The 25,948-nt window shown below is 36.2% G+C and overlaps 1 protein-coding gene across 2 annotated transcripts in view; it reads right to left on the reverse strand.

Moving 5' to 3' along the window:
• The window catches only part of LOC122810859 (high choriolytic enzyme 1-like), a 200,410-nt gene extending 175,435 nt beyond the window's left edge, over positions 1 to 24,975 (reverse strand). For both annotated transcript variants that reach the window (XM_044082410.1, XM_044082409.1), the window contains exons 1-2: positions 24,880 to 24,975; positions 7,551 to 7,617 (exon numbers count right to left, since the gene is read on the reverse strand). In XM_044082410.1, the coding sequence (XP_043938345.1) occupies positions 7,551 to 7,617; positions 24,880 to 24,945 (133 nt within the window). In that variant the 5' untranslated portion in view covers positions 24,946 to 24,975. The remainder of the gene's footprint in view (positions 1 to 7,550; positions 7,618 to 24,879) is intronic.
• Positions 24,976 to 25,948: the final 973 nt, after the last annotated feature.

A 25,948-nucleotide genomic window follows, 5' to 3' on the forward strand; every position in this document is an offset into this window, starting at 1 on the left:
CCAGCATCAGAAGCATGATTTAATAATGTACAGGTACAGTAATCCCAGCATCAGAAGTACAATGTGATATTGTACAGGTTCAGTAAACCCAGCATCAAACGTATGATTTAATAATGTACAAGTACAGTAAACCCAGCATCAGAAGTATAATGTGATAATGTGCAGGAACAGTAAAACCCAGCATCAGAAGTATGATTTAATAATGTACAGGTACAGTAAACCCAGCATCAGAAGTATAATTTAATAATTTGCATGTACAGTGCACCCAGCATCAGACGTATGGTTTAATAATGTACAGGTACAGTAAACCCAGGATCAGAAGTATAATGTGATAATGCACACGTACAGTAAACCCAGCATCAGAAGTATAATGTGATAATGTACAGGTTCAGTAAGCCTAGCATCCGAAGTATGATTTAATAACGTACAGGTACAGTAAACCCAGCATCAGAAGTATAATGTGATAATGCACAGGTACAGTAAACCCAGCATCAGAAGTATGATTTAATAATGTACAAGTACAGTAAACCCAGCATCAGAAGTATAATGTGACAATGTACAGGTACAGTAAACCCAGCATCAGAACTATGATTTAATAATGTACAGCTACAGTAAACCCAACATCAGAAGTATAATGTGATAATGTACAGGAATAGTAAACCCAGCATCAGACAAATAATGTGATAATGCACACGTACAGTAAACCCAGCATCAGAAGTATAATGTGAAAATGTACAGGTACAGTAAACCCAGCATCCAAAGTATGATTTATTAATGTACAGGTACAGTAAACCCAGCATCAGACGTATGATTTAATAATGCACAGGTACAGTAAACCCAGCATCAGAAGTATAATGTGATAATGCACAGGTACAGTAAACCCAGCATCAGAAGGATGATGTAATAATGTACAGGTACAGTAAACCCACGATCAGAAGTATGATTTAATAATGTACAGGTACAGTAAACCGAGCATCAGAAGTATAATGTGATAATGCACAGGTACAGTAAACCCAGCATCAGAAGTATGATTTAATAATGTACATGTACAGTAAAGCCAGCATCAGACATATAATGTGATAATGTACAGGTCCAGTAAACCCAGCATCAGAAGTATGATTTAATAATGTACAGGTACAGTAAACCCAGCATCAAAAGGATAATGTGATAATGTACAGGTACAGTAAACCCAGAATCAGAAGTATGATTTAATAATGTATAGGTACAGTAAACCCAGCATCAGAAGTATAATGTGATAATGTACAGGTACAGTAAACCCAGCATCAGAATTATAATGTGATAATGTACAGGTACTGTAAACCCAGCATTAGAAGTATAATGTGATGATGTACAGGTACAGTAAACCCAGCATCAGAAATATGATGTAATAATGCACAGGTACAGTAAACCCAGCATCTGAAGTATGATTTAATAATGTATAGGTACAGTAAACCCAGCATCTGAAGTATGATTTAATAATGTATAGGTACAGTAAACCCAGCATCATAAATATAATGTGATAATGTACTGGTCCAGCAAACCCAGCATCAGAAGTATGATTTAATAATGTACAGGTACAGTATACCCAGCATCAGACGTATGATTTAATAATGTACAGGTACTGTAAACCCAGCATCATAAGTATGATTTATTAATTTATAGGTACAGTAAACCCAGCATCAGAAGTATGATTTAATAATGTACTTGTGCAGTAAACCCAGCATCGGAAGTATAATATGATAATGTACAGGTACAGTAAACCCAGCATCAGAAGTATGATTTAATAATGTACATGTACAGTACACCTAGCATCAGAAGTATGATTTAATAATGTACAGGTACAGTAAACCCAGCATCAAAAGTGTAATGTGATAATGTACAGGCACAGCAAATACAGCATCAGAAGTATGATTTAATAATGCACAGGTACAGTAAACCCAGCATCAGAAGTATAATGTGATAATGTACAGGTACAGTATACCCAGCATCAGAAGTATGGTTTAATAATGTACTGATCCAGTAAACCCAGCATCAGAAGTATGATTTAATAATGTACAGGTACAGTAACCCCAGCATCAGACGCATAATGTCATAATGTACAGGAGCAGTAAACCCAGCATCAGAAGTATGATTTAATAATGTACAGGTACAGTAAACCCAGCATCAGAAGTATATGATAATGTACAGGTACAGTAAACCCAGCATCAGAAGTATGATTTAATAGGTTCATAGGTTCATAGGTTTGTACTAGGCTATCTGCCCTAGGGTATTTATAAGCCTAGCCAGAGTGTGTGTGGGTTTTGCCACCCCTTGGGATGAGAATACTATGCCCATTTAGGGTTTAGTTTACTGTGCCTCTGTCTAGTAGTGACACAGAGATGACCCCCGGGGTAAACCTACGATCTCCCATCCACTCATCAAGATTTCTCTTGAAGAGAGTTAGTGAGGGGCTCTGCCTAACATGGACTGGGATTCTGTTCCAGAGTGTAGGGAGCCTCTGGGTTATGAATCTGTCCCTCTAGCACGTCCTAATTATTTCTGTGTTGAGGTTCAAATCTCTTGCTCTCGTGGCTCTGATGGATTTGGATTTTCTGAGGTGGAGCATGTCCATTAATTCCAGATTGGACATGGCCTTGTACATTAGGCATACATCACCTCTGAGTAAGCGGTATGTGACTGAATAGAGCTGGAGTTTCTTCAGCCGGGCAGCATATGACATATGTTTGAGACCCTTTATCCTCTTGGCGAGGAACTTTTGGGGTCTTTCCAACTGCTGCAGGTGTCGGGTAAGATACATCCCGAATGGGACATTGTACTCAATCATGGGCCTGATAAGAGAAGAGTACAGGGGCACAATGACCTCTCTTGATCTAGATTTGAATCCCTTCATGATAAGGTGGGCAGTATAGAAGGTCTTCCTAACCACCTTGGAAATGTGAGTGTCAAATGAGAGGTTATGTAAATGTACAGGTACAGTAAACCCAGCATCAGAAGTATAATGTGATAATGTACAGGTACAGTAAATCCAGCATCAGAAGTATGATTTAATAATGTACAGGTACAGTAAACCCTGCATCAGAAGTATAATGTGATAATGTACAGGTACAGTAAACCCAGCATCAGAAGTATGATTTAATAATGTACACATAAAGTAAACCCAGCATCAGAAGTATAATGTGATAATGTACAAGTACAGTAAACCCAGCATCAGAAGTATGATTTAATAATGTACAGGTACAGTAAACCCAGCATCAGAAGTATATGATAATGTACAGGTACAGTAAACCCAGCATCAGAAGTATGATTTAATAGGTTCATAGGTTCATAGGTTTGTACTAGGCTATCTGCCCTAGGGTATTTATAAGCCTAGCCAGAGTGTGTGTGGGTTTTGCCACCCCTTGGGATGAGAATACTATGCCCATTTAGGGTTTAGTTTACTGTGCCTCTGTCTAGTAGTGACACAGAGATGACCCCCGGGGTAAACCTACGATCTCCCATCCACTCATCAAGATTTCTCTTGAAGAGAGTTAGTGAGGGGCTCTGCCTAACATGGACTGGGATTCTGTTCCAGAGTGTAGGAAGCCTCTGGGTTATGAATCTGTCCCTCCAGCACGTCCTAATTATTTCTGTGTTGAGGTTCAAATCTCTTGCTCGTGGCTCTGATGGATTTGGATTTTCTGAGGTGGAGCATGTCCATTAATTCCAGATTGGACATGGCCTTGTACATTAGGCATACATCACCTCTGAGTAAGCGGTATGTGACTGAATAGAGCTGGAGTTTCTTCAGCCGGGCAGCATATGACATATGTTTGAGACCCTTTATCCTCTTGGCGAGGAACTTTTGGGGTCTTTCCAACTGCTGCAGGTGTCGGGTAAGATACATCCCGAATGGGACATTGTACTCAATCATGGGCCTGATAAGAGAAGAGTACAGGGCACAATGACCTCTCTTGATCTAGATTTGAATCCCTTCATGATAAGGTGGGCAGTATAGAAGGTCTTCCTAACCACCTTGGAAATGTGAGTGTCAAATGAGAGGTTATGTAAATGTACAGGTACAGTAAACCCAGCATCAGAAGTATAATGTGATAATGTACAGGTACAGTAAATCCAGCATCAGAAGTATGATTTAATAATGTACAGGTACAGTAAACCCTGCATCAGAAGTATAATGTGATAATGTACAGGTACAGTAAACCCAGCATCAGAAGTATGATTTAATAATGTACACATAAAGTAAACCCAGCATCAGAAGTATAATGTGATAATGTACAAGTACAGTAAACCCAGCATCAGAAGTATGATTTAATAATGTACAGGTACAGTAAACCCAGCATCAGACGTATAATGTGATAATATACAGGTACAGTAAACCCAGCATCAGAAGTATAATGTGATAATGAACAGGTACAGTAAGTGTAGCATCAGACGTATGATGGAATAATGTACAGGTACAGTAAACCCAGCATCAGAAGTATGATTTAATAATGTACAGGTACAGTAAACCCAGCATCAGACGTATAATGTGATAATATACAGGTACAGTAAACCCAGCATCAGAAGTATGATTTAATAATGTAGAGGTACAGTAAACCCAGCATCAGACGTATAATGTGATAATGTACAGGTACAGTAAACCCAGCATCAGACGTATGATTTAATAATGTACAAGTACAGTAAACCAGGCATCAGAAGTATAATGTGATAATGTACAGTTACAGTAAACCCAGCATCAGAAGTATGATTTAATAATGTACTGGTACAGTAAACCCAGCATCAGAAGTATGATTTAATAATGTACAGGTACTGTAAACCCAGCATTAGAAGTATAATGTGATAATGCACAGGTACAGTAAACCCAGCATCAGAAGTATGATTTAATAATGTACAGGTACAGTAAACCCAGCATCAGACATATAATGTGATAATGTACAGGTACGGTAAACCCAGCATCAGAAGTATGATTTAATAATGTACAGGTACAGTAAACCCAGCATCAGACGTATAATATGATAATGTACAGGTACAGTAAACCCAGCTTCAGAAGTATGATTTAATAATGTACAGATACAGTAAACCCAGCATCAGACGTATAATGTGATAATGTACAGGTACAGTAAACCCAGCATCAGAAGTATGATTTAATAATGTACAGTTACAGTAAACCCAGCATCAGACGTATAATGTGATAATGTACAGGTACAGTAAAGCCAGCATCAGAAGTATGATTTAATAATGTAGAGGTACAGTAAACCCAGCATCAGAAGTATAATGTGATAATGTACAGGTACAGTAAACCCAGCATCAGAAGCATGATTTAATAATGTACAGGTACAGTAAACCCAGCATCAGAAGTATAATGTGATAATGTACAGGTACAGTAAACCCAGCATCAGAAGTATAATTTAATAATTTACATGTACAGTGCACCCAGCATCAGAAGTATGATTTAATAATGTACAGGTACAGTAAACCCAGCATCAGAAGTATAACACGATAATGCACAGGTACAGTAAACCTAGCATCAGAAGTATGATTTAATAATGTACAGGTACAGTAAACCCAGCATCAGACGTATAATGTGATAATGTACAGGTACAGTAAACCCAGCATCAGAAGTATGATTTAATAATGTACAGGTACAGTAAACCCTGCATCAGAAGTATAATGTGATAATGTACAGGTACAGTAAACCCAGCATCAGAAGTATGATTTAATAATGTACAGGTACAATAAACCCAGCATCAGAAGTATAATGTGATAATGTACAGGTACAGTAAACCCAGCATCAGACATATGGTTTAATAATGTACAGGTACAGTAAACCCAGCATCAGAAGTATAATGCGATAATGTACAGGTACAGTAAGCCCAGCATCAGAAGTATAATTTAATAATGTACAGGTACAGTACACCCAGCATCAGAAGTATGATTTAATAATTTACAGGTACAGTAAACCCAGCATCAGAAGTATAACGCGATAATGGACAGGTACAGTAAACCCAGCATCAGAAGTATGATTTAATAATGTATAGGTACAGTAATCCCAGCATCAGAAGTATAATGTGATAATGTACAGGTACAGTAAACCCAGCATCAGAAGTATGATTTAATAATGTACAAGTACAGTAAACCCAGCATCAGAAGTATAATGTGATAATGCACAGGTACAGTAAACCCAGCATCAGAAGTATGATTTAATAATGTACAGGTACAGTACACCCAGCATCAGAAGTATGATTTAATAATGTACAGGTACAGTAAACCCAGCATCAGAAGTATAATGTGATAATGTACAGTTACAGTAAACACAGCATCAGAAGTATGATTTAATAATGTACAGGTACAGTACACCCAGCATCAGAAGTATGATTTAATAATGTACAGGTACAGTTAACCCAGCATCAGATGTATACATTGATAATGTACAGGTACAGTAAACCCAGCATCAGACGTATGGTTTAATAATGTACAGGTACAATAAACTCAGCATCAGAAGTATGATTTAATAATGTACAGGTACAGTAAACCCAGCGTCAGACATATGGTTTAATAATGTACAGGTACAGTAAACCCAGCATCAGAAGTATGATTTAATAATGTACAGGTAAAGTAAACCCAGCATCAGAAGTATGATTTAATAATGTACAGGTACAGTAAACCCAGCATCAGACATATAATGTGATAATATATGGGTACAGTAAACCCAGCATCAGAAGTATGATTTAATAATGTACAGGTAAAGTAAACCCAGCATCAGAAGTATAATGTGATAATGTACAGGTACAGTAAACCCAGCATCAGAAGTATGATTTAATAATGTACAGGTACAGTAAACCCAGCATCAGAAGTGTAATGTGATAATGTACAGGTACAGTAAACCCAGCATCAGAAGTATGATTTAATAATGTACAGGTACAGTAAACCCAGCATCAGAAGTGTAATGTGATAATGTACAGGTACAGTAAACCCAGCATCAGAAGTATGATTTAATAATGTACAGGTACAGTAAACCCAGCATCAGACGTATAATGTGATAATGTACAGGTACAGTAAACCCAGCATCAGACGTATGGTGGAATAATGTATTGGTACAGTAAATATGTCAGTTTTGTTAAGTTTGCCTCTGTACAAATAGCTGTGTGAATCAGTGGTTTAAAGTGCCCCCTTTATCTTTACATGGGTGGTGACTAGTGTAACTTAATTATTGAAAGTGAATGTTAATAAAACACGCAATTTTCAGGAAATAAGCTGTTTTGACCAGTCATTAGCAGTTACTTTGAGAATCCTGCTGCTGCTGCTGGAGATTGGGACTTGGAGCCACATTCATACTTTTATATACTGATAATCAAGCCCTTTTAAGTAACAGTAGGGCAGACATTTGTCACCTACGAACTTATGCTTTGTATTTGCAGGCATTTGGAGGTGTTTTGCAGTCATCATCTTCTATGTAAAAAGATGAAACCATGTGTCCATTAACATCCCCTTGTTTGAAAATACTGACTGACAAACAGCCTGCTAGATAGGTAGAAAACAAATGAAAACATTACCTGGTTTGCTTGGGTCTACCATGAATTGCATTACTATTTCATCCTTTTCATCAAGGGACTGTGATAGCTACAAGTTAAAAGATACATGGGTTAAACTTTTATTTCACACCATATTTATGCTAAAATCTACAATTATAAAAGATCAAAGTATATCAGTCACAGTAACAGACAACTATTTCATTCTAAGTAACATTTTTTGGGGGTCTATTAATCATTTCAGTCTTACCCTATGCACATTTTTAGGCAATTTTTGAAAACATGCATACATTTATACACATTATATAATTAACTAAATAAATAGCTTTGTTATAGTGAGGTATGAATATAAGAACCTTGTTATTGCAGACAACAGCAGCATAGAACTGCAATGTAAAATTGGAGCCATCTTTGAAAGCAACGTTTGACTTTATGCTGCTGCAAAAAACAACAACATTGTAGCAGAACAAAGTATATAACAGCTTTTAAAACTGTTTCATTAGATGTTCACTCATCTTCTGGCTATACTTTGAGTCATGCACTATGCTTTCATATAACAACAGTATTTTCAACCAAGTAAGCTATGGTACTACTTTACAATTTCTTCAGTTTGATAAATTTCATAAATATGCTTATTTTCCTATTTATGTAGAAATTTCAGTAAACTTCTAAAAACAGCACTTATACTTATTTCATCATTGATTCATGTTCCTATATCTACTTTGTTCTATTCAAGGACAGGGGAGGTGATACTTGGTGGGCATAACACAGTGTTCTAATCCTGCATGGGACACAGATGCATCTCAGGACTATTCATTATAGGTTTCATTTTTTTTTCTTGCTAATGGTCTAAATAGGATTTTGATATATATATATATATATATATATATATATATATATATATATTTATATATATATATATATGTGTGTGTATGTGTGTGTGTGTGTGTATGTATATGTCTACTTTGATTCACTGAAAACTCATTTCACTGAATTTCAAAACACTCACACCAAATCACTGAAAGTTCAAATCACTGAAAACTCATTTCACTGAATTTAAGTACTGTTGGGCAATGAAAACGTATATGCCCTTTCCCCACTATAGTGCGATCCTGGAATTAATATAAAACCACACCCCACCTAACTATATATACTGTTAGCTTTCAGTGAAATGAGATTCATAAATATAAAAGCTAAGCAGATGAGGGTTACACCCCCCATCCCCCAATGTGGGGGGCTGTGTCCCCCCACCCCCTAACTATATATACTAGTTCCAGGATCGCACTACAGTGGGGAAAAGCACATATACATTTTATTTGCCCAACAGTACTTACATTCAGTGAAATGTGATTCAGTGAAATGAGTTTTCAGTGATTTAAGCTTTCAGTGATTTTTTGAGGGTGAATTGAAATAGAGTGAAATGAGTTTTCAGTGAGTGAAAGTAGACCCATACACATACACACACACACACACACACACACACACACACACACACACACACACACACACACACACACACACACACACACACACACACACGTAAGTAATCACATGTATTTATCTTTGAAGCATCTACCACTTATGGCTTCATTAGGCTAAAACAATTTACACAATAAATGCATTTGTTTTATCAGTTTATCTATTTCTCTTTTCTGTATAATTTAGTGATACAAATGTAAGATCAGCTTGAATCTCATATCTTGGAATATAGATCCTCTTTATTAAAAGAAATAACTCTTTACTCTAATTGGGAGTCAATTCAGATCAATGATTATAAAATATTAATTATTTATATGCTAGTTAAAAGGAATTTATTTTGCATCATAATGCCTACCTAAGTCCTTATGTTTATTTATTGTTTATATATTTATTGCTTGGATAGAGCACTGATGGTAAATTGGTTTGACCCATAAACTCTAGCTGTGACAAGAATTCTTCTGAAACACAGATTTCACATTTTTGGGCATGTAATTCTATGAATCCTATTTGGTCTCATGTAACTAAACGATTTAATGAATATACAATCACTCTAGTTGATTGTGAATGGTACAACTATTTGCTGGTTATCCCTATTAAGAATAAACCACAGAGGGCAACATAATAATTTGTTTTGTTTCAGCTTGGGTTAAATTTTGTATAACAAAACCCTGGTCACATCAAAGAAATGATGATGAAACGGGGGGAGCTCAAGAAACAAGGAGAGACTGTGATTTTGGATTCAGATCCTTAAGAAGAATAACAATAACCATCATAAAGTAGCAGAACATATTCTAAGAAGTAAGCCAACACAGGAATGGAGAAAGGAGGTTTTGCCAATACGGATAACTGCAATTAGTGATACAAAATATAGGAATGAAGGGGATGGAATTTATTTGAGAAAACTGGCAAAAAAACAAATGTATTTGGAGCAAATAATTAGACGGAAAGGTAACAGAATGGGAAGAGGACAAGAATGTATTTGGACTGCTTGAAAGAAATTGCCTTCCCTGTCAAGGGTTGATATCAGAATATAGGCAAACAGAAATAAATAGGTGGGATCATAAGCGAAAGACCAGCATTGGTAGAGTTTTTAGTAGAATGTAGAACATAAGCTGCTGTTAAAATGGAATAATTAGTAGAGCATATAAAATATTACATGATAACTATAAGTCAGAGGATTTTAGAAAGGATTGGGAAGAGAGATTGGATAAGCAATTCACAAAGATACAATGGGGGATATATGTCTGTCTCCCAAATATGCAACAAAGTCTAGAAGATGTAGGATATTTGCTTGAATGTGTTTATATAGGTATTTTTATACCTCAAGTAGACTCCAAATAATCTTTCCTATGGTAGACAGCAGATGTTGGCGGTGTGATTGGGAGAAATAAATACTTGGGAAAATATTTTCTGGGAGCATAATGAGTTGGCAGACTTAAAAAATTCTCTGCAGACTACTGTATCAGACATACTGGGTGAGCAAATTGGTATGACTAAGGAAATGATTTTTTGAGCAATGATACAGAATCAAAATTTCCTAGACATAGTAAGGTTTTGCTAAGTCTAATTATGGTGGCTGCCAAAAAAAGCAATTACTAGTAAATGGAAATCAAAGTCTAAACCAACTGTACTAGAAGTAGTGAATATCGTAACAGATAAAACAACTGGAATGGGATCTTTAGAAAAGAATAGGTGCAAATTACATAGAAATAAAATGGAAATTGTGGGAACAATACATATAGACGAAGAATGAGGTTTAAAACAAGACAGGATTTGAATGAGCTATGCAATGTTTGACTGACAGTGACTGCATAGATTATAAGTGATGTATAATGTTTGCAACTAAAATTATATCAATATGGTTTGTTTTTATTTATTTAAATGTATGATTGCCTATGTCATAAGTGATAATTTAATAGAGAAAAAAAAAACACTGGATCAGTTTGTTTAAAAAAAAAACACTGGGTCACATCATTTCAAGAAGTGGAATAATTTCATAAATCTTTCACTTTCTGCTTTGATGTAATGTCTGCATTTCATCAAACTATTCCCAAGTTTATGGACAGATATGTATAATTGTTGTTATGTCATCCAAATTGTGTCTCACTGATTATTTCTGTAATCTCCTTTTTTTCTTCTGAGCCTCACTGATTTTGCAGTTGCCTCTTAGTGTTCCTTTGTCAGAGGCAAAGCATGTTTGGACCTTTATCAGACCTATGTCAATCATCGGCAGACATGAACACATTGTTTGAAATGTCATTACTATATAATATAATATCACTCTCCAGTAATTTACTTAAATACGCAATGCTAGAGAATACTGCTCATGTTAATGTCTTATGTTGTTATGAATTTTCTTCCTTTGTTTTTTTTAGTTTTTTATTATCTATTTTATTATAAAACTTGTAAATAAAATATGATTCTAAAAAAAAAAAAAGTTAAAAGGAGAGATTAGGCATTATTGACTGAATCAAGTCTCTGATGATGGCCACTTCAAGACCTGGTCAGACTTCTAGAATATTTCTGTACAAGCATAAAAGGATAAAGAATATGGAAAGCCTGTAAAAAAGTAAGCAGACATCTCACTGCAACCAAAATGGCTGAGAGCAACTCAACAAATTCTGCAATAGCATTGTGTCCATAAATTTATGAGGTTTGGGATACAAAAAATATCAGACAGACACATATTCCTGCAGCATATTGTGGTGTAAACAGCACAGATAGGATGACACAACAGTATATGTAAAACAACAGAATAGCAATATAGAGACCAGTTGCAATAATGGTTCAGTTCTTCACCTACCATGCGCTAGGTAGAAGGTTTGATCCTGACCTCCGGCCAATGAATGTATGGAGTTTGCATGTTCTCTCTGTGTTGTTGTGGGTTTCCTCTCACCTCAAATTAACCCAAGAATGGAGTTTGAGGCATTGGGGCAGCAGCACAGACTCTAGATGATGCTCTATAGAGGGAGGAGTTGTTTAGAGCAATTGCTTTGGGCATCTACTGTAGTGAGTAGTATCCTCAAGATAGGAGGACGTGGATCGCAGACAGGGTTAGCCACTTGATGGTGTAACATGTGGCTTTGGTTGTGCTGGCCAATGTTGTGAAAAGGGCATGGATATTTGCTGGTGGTGAGGGTTGAGAAACTGGCCTACTACAACTTTTGCCAGGATCCCACGCTAACAATGGTAAGGGTGTATGTGCCCAATTTGGCCAGTGTGTGCCCACTGTAAACTCCAGCAGCCCTGGGTCAAAAGTTGTCCAGATTGGGTTATTTGGGATAACTCTATTGAGAGAAAGGTGGAAACAGAACCAATCAACCTGCAAATATAAACTAAGAATTCCTACACTCAATGTAAGTTCACTGACAGAATGGAGCTTGAAAGTGGATGACATAATGGTAAGAAAGAGGCTGGACATCCTATGTATCCAGGAGACAAGATGGAAGGGCAGTGCAGGAAAGCTGTTGGCTTGGAATCCAGAGTCTTCTACTCAGGAGGAGGACAGACTAGAAATGGTGTGGGAATTGTGGTGAGGGAGAGGTTTCAGGAGTCAGTGAGGGATGCCATAAGAATTAGTGATAACCTCATGGTAATCACAGTCCATTGTAAGGATAGAGCAGTACTCATAATCTCAGGTTATGTCCCACAGCAGGGTGTGATAGTGAGGAAAAGAGTGCATTCAGACAGCAGTTGCAACCTATGAGATAAAGCAGGACAATGGTAGTTGTTGTTATTATGGGTGGCTTGAATGCACTGATCAGGACAGACAGAACAGGATAAAAGGATTGCTTGGGTCCACATCGGATAGAGGAACATGAATAAAGAAAGAGAGGCCTTTCTAGACTTCTGTCTAGCAAATGGCTTAATGGTGAACAACACATGGTTCAGCAACAGAAAGTCACAAGATCACATGCAAGCAACATGCAGCTCAGCTAGACATTCTCCTAGTAAGGACTGTGGGATAGATTCAGTGATTGCAAAGTCATCTCACAGCATAAACGACTCATTGCCACAATCAACTGTAACCAGTGGTGAGAGAAGGCTCTAAATTAACCAGAGACAAGACTAAAGACTTGGAAGTTGACTGGAGAGAAAGCACAGCAGTATGAAGAATTGGTCACTGTTCTAGCACCTTAAGAAGAAAAGGAAATAGTTAGAGTTGAAGAAGAATGGCATCACCTGAAAACAGCATGTAGGAGGACTACAGAACAGATATGAGGCCAAGCCAGGTATCTAAATAATGTACATAAGAAAAACTGGTGATAAAATGCAGAGGTCCAGCAAGTCATCAAAAAAAGGAATGCTGGAAAAAGTGGGAGATAGAAAAGGAAGATCAGGGTTGGAAGGAATAGTGGTTGGTTAACAAAGTGGCGGCTAAAGGAGGAGATGCAATAGAAAAGAACAAGGAGTCAGTGGCACTGTACCAGCTTCAGCAAAGTGGCAAAGTAGACAGCACAAAGAATCTATATCAGGGTACAAGGCAAAGACAGACAGGTAAAGAAGATAGTCAGGCACTCTTCATAAGGGATGCCATCAGCAACCTGATCACCTGTCTATCGGACATCAAAGACAGGTGGAAGGAGAAAACCCACAGAAGCTGTACTGCTCCAGACACATCCTACGATGAAAGACGAAGAGGAGGAGCCTACATAGTAGACGTAAGGACAGCACAAAGGAAAATGAAGTAAGGGAAAGCACCAGACTCAGATGAGGCCACGGCAGATATGATATGTTAGGTAAGAAAGGGGAAAGGGGAGGAATGGCTTGTGAGGGTACTCCTAGCAGAATGATGAGAAAGGTGTATCTCAGATGAATGGAGAATAAGCATTCTAGTGCCAGTGTTCAAGAACCCAGGGGACATTCACAACTGGAAGCAGTGTAAAGAAAAGATCAAAGAGAACAGATCATGGTGAATCGGACATAAGTGCAGAACATTAGAAGACAATCTGGCGAATAACATCTGGGACAGACAGGAAGAAGACAAGAGGAAACAAAGGCATCCAGCAAAGAGGTGAGTGGATTATGTGACAGAAGACCTATGACAGTCTGGCATGAGTGCCTAAGAAGGTAGGAGAGTAACACTGAATAGAGAGAGATGGCAACAGTTGACATGACACCCAAACCACATGTAAAAAATGGGAAAAAGGGGGCTGATGATGATGATGAATACACATGTAGGAATGGTGAAGAAAAAGTAATAAATGTTTATTAATGTGGGCTGTAAACTGATGTAATGTGCTTGATGCTTACATGACATGCAAAACATAGCTAGTAACTGTGAATATCAGTGCTCATAAAGTCCAACACAGAAACAATCTGCAAGAGCATCCAGGTTAGCAGTTCCATGATATTTCTCTCCCTAGAAATCTTGCCTCTCCTACTGGCTGAAAAGTGCATTCTGTTTAGATATGTTTATTTGGTACTTGAAGGCTAAGGTTTTTAATGTCAATAGGCAACCCTGTAGTATAAAAGCAACAAGTGATTTCTTATTGCTGGTCTTGCATTGGGGTTAATAGTAACACTGAACTTTTGTATCTTTCTAACAGAGGGTGGGGTATGGTGGAAGGCTGGCTTCAGGATCCTAATATGTGATTATTGAAATGAAAAAGTAGTTGTGATTTTCCTTAAAATGGATGCTTTCATCATCATGTTTCTCAGAGGAATTCAAATCTTTCTAATTTAAAACAGCTGATAAAGAAGATGTTTTCTCTGGGTTGTGCAGTTTGTTTTTGAAGCTGATGACTGTATTGTTATTATAGGGAATGCATATTTCTGAGACTGACAGAAAAGAACTGTGGTTAGTTGGTTGTGACATAGAAAGCAGTAGATACAGTCATACGTATGAATATTTCATACATAGGCAATAATGTCCTTCTAGCCTGTGCATAATAAGTGCCCAGGTCATTCTTAAAAATATCTAAACTAATGCTTTCATTAATATAATTTGGCAGTGTATTCTATACGTCAGCTACTCAGAGCACAAATTAGTGTACCTGATATTCATATATAATCTTCTACATAGGTTGTCTGATGATTCTGTACTAATTTTTGATAACCCCATACTTTTCTGTAGGTAACCTGTCTCCAAATGCCCTGTATACCTGAATAAGGTCTTATCTTAAATGTCTGTATGAGGTACTGTACATTGTTATCTTGGATATAATAAACAGGAGTCTACAGGGACAAAAATCATCTGCCAACTGATGAAATGCAGCCATAATGATGCACTGCCTGGTAGGACATGTCCACTAAAAAATGAGACCATGAGAGAACAGACATGTTATTATAACCAATTTTCGGATGACATATTTTTATTGGTTGGAGGAGACAAAGCTAAAGCAAAGGAACTGCAGACTTATTTTAATTTTACTACACAGTCCTTTACATTTACCTACAGCTTCAGCACTGACAGGCCGGAGCGGTCTTAGGTCGACTAGTGCCCTAGGCAAAAGGTGCCCCATCCTACTCTACCTACACCAAATAAATACAGGTAAAGCGCCCCTGCTATAGCGGCGCCCTAGGGGGCTGCCTAGTTGGCCTGTGCCTAAGGCCAGCTATGTGACAGGATAGCTTTCTTAGATGTGGATTTGATTAAAGATTGAGTTAATAATTGCTATGTAGCTAAGATATTTAGGAAAGAAACATATTCTAATACTTTCTTTCACTTCAGCAGGTGCAACCACCTGCACCAGAAAAAGTTGGTGGTTAAGGGGCAACTGGTCAGGGCAGCATGCATGGTAATGAAAGATGTAACAACTTAGGGGGTATGTTTATTAAACGGGGATACCCCCAAGGTTTGATGGTAGAATTGACTTGAGAAGTCCAACATAAGAGATTAAATGGGATTTACAAGCCTATTTTATTTTATAAGGAGGGGCCGAGATTTGAAAATGACAATGAGGATGATAAGAAGTTGGGGATTCAATGTGTGGGTCGTATAACGTGATTACTATGTATAGTGTCAATGCCCAAGAAATATATTCAATTTTCAATAAAAACTGGGGAATCATTCAAAATGACCTAACGGTCAGATTCAAGTTGCGTGAATCCCCACACATTACTTTTAAACGTGGCCCCAATTTAAAAAGCATTTTAGAAAAAATTCTATACCCTTATTACATAAGACAGGAATGTTTAAATGCTATTTGTGTAATTATCCAAACATATAGACATCGGGCAGAATTTTACTATTAGGGGACAGAAATACAGGACAAAGGCTAAACTCAACTGTCAGTCTAAGCTTGTTGTATATGGTGCCCTTTGCCAAAATTGTCCTGCCTTCGACATCGGTAAGACTGAAAGAAGATTTAGGGAGCAAATATGCAAACACCTTTACAGTATTAATAGAATGAAACAGGACAATGCCCTAGCAAGGGATATAAGTCAGTGTCCACAACACACATTTAAATTTAGAGTAATTAATTGTATTATGGCTAATAACAGGGGTGGTCCAGAGACATTATTGTTGGAAAGGCTAGAAGTACTCTAGCAATTATGTACTAATGCGTAGCATTACCCTGGGTTGAATGAAACATGCTCCATTTTCTGTGTATTGAAATGAAAAAGTTTATTTAGATAATGGTTAATTTAAAATAGGTTTTAGATAGATAATTGTTAGTTACAATGACATTTTGTATGGCCTTTTTTTATTTATTTTATTTATAAATGTATAGCCTTTAAGATTTTTGTAGAAACAGATGGAAAAGTATACAATTCATAGTAGATTTTATCTTTACTACAAGAGGTTAATGAAAGGGAATGCCTCTTGAATTTCTGTATTTTCATTTGCTTGTGGAACATCACATGATCTTTGTGGTGGTGTATTTAACTTGGATTTTAATGTTTTAATGAAAGTATTTTATCTTAAGAAGTCTTGCAATTAAACAAGATGAAAAGCGCTTTATTAAATTGGTTTGTGTGGTAGTCTGTTGTAGTTCATCTTCAGTTCTTTGTCTTCGTACTCAGTCTTCACATTTCACCAGTTTGTGAATAAAAATACTTTCTGATCTGAGTGACATTTATGCATTTGAGCACACAGAAAGTGTGTTTTCCTATGCGCATATAAGGAAGTGGAACAAACACCCACAGATGATGTTTACAGCAAAGCAATGACTATAATGAAACCATCACACCCACTTTATTATGAATTATTCCACTAACTGCAGTCTTGAAGTATCAACAAATAGCTAATATTTATTAAAATAGATGAATTGCTATGTAGAATCACTTCCACATTCCCGCTTGGTTATTCAGTCATATGGTGTTTAGCAAATTTAACCTAAAAATAAAATAATAAGACACGTGGAGTTTAGTAGATGCCGATTTTAATATATAACTTATATCTTCTGAATCAAGAAAACAAGTATTTTTTTATGTTTATGTGTTTCTGTAGAACTCATGTGACAAACTAGTACCTGTGGCTGTATTAGACCATATTTGTAGTTAATAGTACGATTTTTTTTAGTTTTATAATTCACTATTTTATTCACACAAGATAAATTCAGTGTTCACATGCATCCAGTATTACAAAGACATTATCAAGTTAACAGCTGTAAATGTGAGTGGAGCACCCTCATCCTAGGAACTGTATAATTACCACTCACTTATCACATTCAGATTTGAAAGCATGCAATCCTTGAAATAGCAGTGCTTGATAAACAGAGTAAAATAAAAAAGATAAATTTATCTCATGCTGTGTGACTGTTCTTTACTCAAATCACACTTTAAAATCTATACCTGGTTAAAAATCTGTTATCTGTACTGTCATCATAAGATGACTGAGTTGTACTTTTTCTACCATCTCAGTCCTGTCTTTCTACTCATATATGCACTTAATACAATAATTAAAGCTTATAATCTGTACAGGTCATTAAAATGGAATCATGTAGTTTATTTATTTAATTAAACCTTCTTAATAACTCCTCAGAAAGAGGTTCACCACTTTGATTCTTGGATCAGGTGCCTTCTATATAGAATCTGTATGTACTCCCTATGTTTGCATGAGCTTTCTGCAGGAACAAAGTAAATTAACTAATTTACTTATAACTTGGGGAACACAGACACACACTTTTCTGTGTGTGCACGTGTCTGTGCGTGCGTGCATGCATGTGTGTTTATGGATTGCTATCACTTTGCTGCTTAGTCATTTGGTCAACTGAGTGCATTATGTGGACATTTACTAATGTATATCTTTGGTCAAATATATAGTTTAGTATTAATGTTATCGGGCTGAAGCAGTGAAGTTTGATTAGTGAAGGTAGATGTTTAGATGTTTGTTTTGGATTCTAATGGAGAACATTTTTGATATATGGAGGATATTGGCATTAGGGGTGTACGAATGTCCTTGCAAGCCTTTTCTGGTTAAGATTAGAGTAATGGCTAGGGCAGGGGATAGATTTGCACACTATTGTTTGTATTAAGTGTTTTAGTAGAAGGTAAGTATGTGTATTTGTGGTGTTACTGCTGAAAGTCTGGATATTCCAAAAGGTTAGTATTTGGCGGTATGTTTGTGTGTGTGTGTGTATGTGTGTATGTATGTGTGAGTGCTTGTGGAGTACAGTTAAAGTAAAGGCTAGAGAAGGGAATAGATTTAGTGTTTCACATATTTTGCTTTAGCATGTTGCATGTATCTGAGTGTCTTGTGTAGTGGCAGTGTTATAGAAAGTTTTTTTTGCCGTTAGGATTAACATACATCAGTAAGTTGGGGGGGGGGGTTATGAAAATCTAAACAAAACGTTTATACATTGAGTTAGATTAATATATGAAAAGCACTACATGAATGTTGTAACAATTAAACATTTAAGAAGGAATTGATAAAGCTGTAGCTGAGAAAAGAATAACTTTGTGAGCAGAAGTTATGCTGCTATTTTATAACGATGACTTTTTGTGGAGGGTAATTGAAAAATTCTGCAGACTATTACTAAAGCAAGAATGATTCACAGAAAAATCAGGTAGAGGTACTTACATCCTTACCAATATACACAAAGTTGTTGTCTCTTTCGGCTTATCCGGGTTAGGGGTCGCCACAGCGGAACTCCGGTCCGCTAATGTTTGGTAGTGGATTTTTATCTGCCAAGTTACCAGCCCTGACGCATAACCGTCAACGAAGGCACGCCCATTCACATATGCCTCCACACAGAAGACGCTCTAGCTGAGAATCGAATGTGACAACGTCTTGCTGTGAGGCGACAATGCTACCGCAGCACCACTAAAATGTATAATTGTGTTAGGTAATAAATATGAGAAGCATGCTTAATAGCGTGCCTTTGGTTAAGGACTGCTGCTGTAATTATTTCTCATTTGATTGCTCACTATCAAAAAATATTTTCTGATGTTTCCCAAAAATAGTTTTTTTTTCCTGCTCAAAGTTATTTCCCTTACTTTTGCATCTAATGCTACTATAGAAAATTCGTGTCAAGTGTGCAACACCTTGGAAACCGAAAATGTGTATTGTTGCCAGGTGCATAAAGTGCAAATTTGATTATATAGATTTATGGTAATTATGCGCATGTGCCTTTAGGAAATTTATTGTGAATCAACTGATCTCTGAATAAATTTGTTGTACCAAGCACATGTGAAGTAAATTTAAATACAGTTAACTCAAAGCTACATATTTAAAAAAAAATCTACCAAACTGATACTGCAGATTATGAAGGGCAAACATCACGAATGTGCACTTGTTTATGAACTCAAACAGTTGTAACACATTATTACTGATTTCCTGATATCCAGACTGGGCTGAGAGCAGCACGTATTTTGATAAAATGTTATTTACCACGAATAAGTGATAAGAGCATTGCTTGTATTATTTTGAAATGCTGATTGCCGCTGTCCTTATTTTAAAAGGAACTGAAAAATGACCGCACCTTTCTGTGACAGGATAATAATTTATGAAGCCCTATAACAATCAAGTTATTTACAATCTTAGGAAATGAAATCAAATGCTGTATATATATTTCAAAAAATACTACATCATATTAAAACAAACAATATGAATATTCACTAATAATGAATATTCTTTTCTGGCTCACATTTCTGATTTCTCATTTCTGACCTTTGCACTTCTTGCACCACAGTCCTCATGATCAAAAGGTTTCAAAACAAACTATAGTTGTGCACTACAGTCTGTTTACTGTTCTATATAAAAACTGTCCACGAGCGTCACTTTGTGGGGAAAGTCTTATAATTTATAAAGCTGTCATGCTACAACAAAGAGGTTATGATTCAGGGAACATTTTCATTTTAAAAGCCCAAAAGTCCGTAACATCATAGCTATGTACATGACACATAAAGGTCGATGTACACAAACATCGAAACACGTAAACGGCGAAAATCACAACGCCGAACGTGTTTGTAAGCCAGCAGCGTGATCGTGGGAATAAGGGAATATATCCTTTTCCCCACTGTAGTGCGGTCTCGGAGTTGGTATATTTAAGTAGGGGGTGTGGGGAGCACAGTTCCCCCACATGGGGACCCCTGCAAAAGTGGGTTAAATTCTATCTTTAATATTGATGTTAACGTACCTGTGAGGCGCTCTTTGTAACACGTTCGGCGTTGTGATTTCCGCCGTTTACGTGTTTCGATGTTTATGTACATCGACCTTTATGTGTCATGTACATAAATGTTATGGACTTTCAGGCTTTTAATATAGACCCACATATTCTTAGTATATGTTGTTGCTTTTATTCCCTTCTAATAAAGAAGCCCTTGATCACTGAAATGTCAAACAATTCATAAAAATGGCCAATGAATCAATCAGTAAATCTTTATGTTTTCAGCATTCTCATCTCCCATGTATAAAATGCTAACTCTAAAGTATGTGTTTCGATGTTTATGTACATTGCTTGTATTATTTTAAAATGTTGTTAACCATTTACTTGAATATTTTCTTGTTATGGATATTTTTTACTCTTAGATGTGCATTACCTATACTAAAATCTTCTTATCCTTTATGCTTATTGCTTTTGTTTTATGTGTATTTGTATTCTCTAATCTTGTTTTAACCAATGGAGCTTTTAGGTTCATAGGCTCATAGGTTCATACTAGGCTATCTGCCCTAGGTCATTTATAAGCCCAGCCAGAGTGTGTGTGGCTTTCGCCACCCCTTGGAATGAAAATACTACGCCCATTTAGGGTTTAGTTTACTGTGCCTCTGTCTAGTAGTGACATATGGATGACTCCCGGGGTAAACCTACGATCTCCCATCCACTCGTCAAGATTTCTCTTGAAGAGAGTTAGTGAGGGGCTCTGCCTAACATGGACTGGGATTCTGTTCCAGAGTGTAGGGAGCCTCTGGGTTATGAATCTGTCCCTCCAGCACGTCCTATTTTCTCCCCGGGCCTCCACTGAAAATGGGCATTTATCCAGCTGTACTAGCCCAGTCAACAAATGTAAAATAAATAAAAATAAATAAATAAATAGTCTCAAAGTATAGCATTTTGTATAGAGCAGCTACTTTAAAAATACTATGGAGTACCCTTCTGAAATTACATGTCAGTTTTTGCTTGATGCTGTAAATATGTGGGCTTCAATGGCAAATGCTCTATAAATCTGTTTGTTACGGTGTAATAAATACATGCTGTCACTGGCTATTTTTCTGTTTTGCATTTTATGACTTGTATGTTTATTTGGATGTACCATAGTATACTTTAGAGTTAGCATTTTATACATGGGAGATGAGAATGCTGAAAACATAAAGATAAACATATAAATCTGACAGTTGAAGTCAGTTACATTCCTGCCTTGCATATTATGTTAATCATATTATGAGTGGTGAATAATTAGATGAAATATGCTTTAAAAAAGCAAAAGGGCACATAAGTTCACTGACTAATACTTCCCTGGTCTAAATTCTCAAGTTATGTTGTGACTTACCTTAATGGCAGTCAATGTAATTGTTATATTGAATATGTTTTATTTAATTATATGTTATAAACAAAGAGTTATTGCTCCATTTATATTTTATTGTGCATTCTAATGAGTTAAATACTTAGAGATCTGCTGGGTTATAGTTACCCAATACCTGATTCAAAAGATAACATCAGTAGTTGCTGAACCTACAAAAACAACTTGGGTGAGATATTTATTTCATTTACTGGACGTAGAGTTGCAGTGATTACAAGTATGTGTTTTGAGACACTGATTTAGCTACTTTAGCACTGCAGTATAAATTACTGCAGTATAAATTACTGCTTCTCTTTTATCTGTGTAGGTTGTTCCCTTTCCTTACTCCATAACCAAAAAATAACTGCATTTGAGTAGCCTTTCCTAATTGAATTCACTGAATAAATAAAAGAAAATAAACTCTGAAATGTTTTGTTATTCTTCTGTCACTGCTTTGGCTGAAGTAGTTATGGATTCTCTACATTTTAAATATACCATGAGCTGCTATCAAATTCTTTTTGATCATGTTTTATTGTACAGCGTGCAGCTGTTTGAATAATGCATTGTATCGTGCATACATAGATGGATGAAAGGTTAAGCATTTTAATCCCACATTTGTCATGATCTCATAAGTTGTAAGTTTGCAACACCTAGCACTGTTATTATCATACAATCTTGGCATATTAGTTTTTCTAAACAGAGTTCTACATCGCTCTGATGAACATTTACTAAACCCATCACTGTTGCTTCAGAACTTGAGCCACAGTTTATTGCTTTACAATGCTTCTCACCGGCATTTGCACAGTAGTGTGAGAATTTTATATATGTCATCTTGAGATATATGTCTGTACTATCATGTCAGGCAAATCATTTCTACTTACAGAGTACAACTACTATGTTGTTACTTAAGTAATAATCCATGACTGGGTACGGCCGAGCAATTAAACAAAGCCATCCATGGGTAAATCCTGATATTCCCACACCCAGGACTGGATTATTGCTATTATACAAAGACTTTATTTAAGAAAGAAATGCTTACATTTCTTAAATAATATCTTTGTATAAGGGAGTTGAAGTGTTTCTCTTACTGACGTACTGAGTATGTGGGTGGAGCTTACTTCCCCATGCTTGCACAGTACATCAGTGCAGTACAGGAGAAGCACTGGAGGGAATCCCCATTGCTGCTTTTTTTTTTTTTTTTTTTTTGGTCGAGATTTTATGATGGACAGTACAGAAACAGAAAGAAATCAGGTTTGTTTCTTTATTTTTGAGACCATACCTGTATCTATATCTATGTATGCATACATACATATATATTGGGCTGTCCCTTACCATATTCCAGTAGAAACTCTGGCTGCTCAATGGTACTTCAGCAGCCACTGCCAGACGGACTTTATTCTATTGGTATATGCTTGATTTACAACAGGCTCACTGACTGGGCTTTCCAATCTGCATGTTTGTTTTTGAATACAAATGAACAACTATCATATAATTAGTAATAACATTAAGGTGTGTTTATTTTTATGGCAGTAGTATCAAATTCAACAGAGTAACACTTTACTAGGTCTGATGCTAATATTGCATGTTCATTTAGTATTCTCTCCAAGAGGTGACTGAAATTAAGTATATGATTAATATAGTTTAATCATATAGAATTGTTGTCTTTACTAAGAAATTAATTAAATATGTGATACAGCTGCCTTTAGTTTGTACTTTTAAATGAAAACTGACTGGTTACTGATCAAATACACATTTTCTTTTGATGTAAATTATGTTGTTTTTTTGCATTAATTGTTCATATTTAATTGTTAATTGATATGCATCTAATATATGAAACCCTGCGTCCAATTAAAAATATCATATCAGTCTTTCAGTTTATCTTAATGTAGTGTGTTGTTGTTGTTGAGTCTTTCGGCTTTTCCCGGTTAGGGGTCGCCACAGCGGAACTCTGGTCTGCTAATGATTGGTAGTTGATTTTTACATGCCGAGTTGCTGGCCCTGATGCACAACTTTCAATGAAGGTATGCCCATTTACGAATGTCTCCACGCAGAAGATGCTCTAGCTGAGAATCGAACCGGACAGCATCTTATTGTGAGACGACAATGCTACCGCAGCATATAAATTAGTTAATTATAGCACCATTTCTTACCAGATGATCAGGTAAAGTTATTTTAGTTTTGTGATGTGAATTTAGACAATAGGAAGTTTTATTTGTAGCGTGGACTAAAGCTACCAAAATTTGTAGAGCTACAGGCAGTCTAAATATAACTAACCGTGTAGCTGGTCTCCCAGTCATAAGTCATTATCGCTGTTCTACTATACAGCACTAATATCTCCCTTGTTACATAATTTTATAACTTCATTATATCTCTTCATGTTTTTTTTACACATCTATATAATACTAAAATCTCTCTTCCTATATAATTCTATAGCTTTGTTCATCACATATCTTGAACTCCTTGGAAACCTTTCTCAACTGAAATATAAGAGCACTAAACTTTACCATGTTCTCCCTTCTACTGTCTCAATCCATTTACTTCCTGCAAGATTTTAGAGCTACAAGAACTGCATACATTTAAAATTGTTTCTTGTAAATATTTTACTGTATATACCTGACTTGCAATCATGTCTGTTTTATTTCTGAGAAATGTAACCGAGAACTGTCTTAAATTCACTTTTTAATATAAATGTACTATGATTGATCTTTTCACCCTGGGTCTCCACTGAAGATAGACTCTGCCCAGTCGGATTTTCCCTGTTAACATAGGCAAATAAATAAATAAATATTTAAATAAATTCACTGGGTTGTATTTGTGTTTAAATCTGAACCCCCAAACATTGATGGAACCAAGTTACATTATAAAACTTACAACATTTAATCAAACATTTTACAATAAATGTATATATTAAGCATATGCCATGCAGATATAACAGCAATGTCACAATTCTGCATATCATAACTACAAAATTAATAATATGCTTCCTTACCTTGACAGGCAGGTTCTGCGAAGGGCAGAACAACAAAGAACACAAGAGGACCATCAGAAGTTCCATTCTGGCTCTCGTTCTTTGGCTCTGAATAAATTGTTCCTGTAAAGCCTTAGCTTATATCTGTTCTACTAAAGCAGAATAAAACTTCTGTGGTTAAATCTGTGGTAATACAACATGCAAAACAGGAAGATATAATTAGGACATTCTTTTAAGCTGTGAAGATTTGTAACACTTAGTAACATTTGTGGTCTGCAGAGAAGCTTGTAAGCTGACACTGGACAGTGAAAAATGTGGTTTGCACCCATAATGTTAACTGGAAATAAGTTGGCAAATTTCCATCCTCACCATGACTTTTGAAAAATCGAAGAAATAACCATAATGAAACAGCTAAGGCCACTAACAAAAGTGACCTGCACATAATGACTTCTTAGAAATGTGGGTAATTTTAAGATACTACAAAACTTAGTTTTACCTTTTTTGAACAAGTGATCCTTCCTAGGGATAAAACAATGCTGCAGGCTGACTTTTTCCACGATTGTAGTAAAAGCTGCTGTTTGATACTTGTATCAGGAATGATTTTCATCTGCTGGTCACCTACTGGGTATTAGTTTTATGGAACTAATTTCCTTGTGACCATTTCCTTCTCTTGTCCCAATCAAGACAACAGAGTTAAGCAGAAGGTGACAACTTTTTATTTTATTTTTGGGGGGGGGGTAATTTTATTTATTTATTTATTTATTTATTTATTTATTTATTTTTACATTTGTTTACCGGGATGGTCTGACTGGACACATATCCATTTTCAGCAGAGGCCCAGGGAGAAAAGCTCCAAATAGACAAACTTATTGATTACAAAAGAAGTTAGACAACATTAGAAAATATAAAACATGTATATAAGTGATTACATACAAGGATTTAGTAGTGTTCTCTACTAGGGACTCACAATTCTCATGGACAGACATAATTAAAAGCAAGAGATGTCAGATTGTATATAGAGCTTGGTGACGTAGTTACATGCTATGATATTTACAGATTATGCTTTCAATTTATAACTTACACTTTGAGA

Source organism: Protopterus annectens, chromosome 9.part0, assembly GCF_019279795.1.
Source record: "Protopterus annectens isolate FY-2018-M chromosome 9.part0, PAN1.0, whole genome shotgun sequence".
NCBI lineage: Eukaryota > Metazoa > Chordata > Ceratodontiformes > Protopteridae > Protopterus > Protopterus annectens.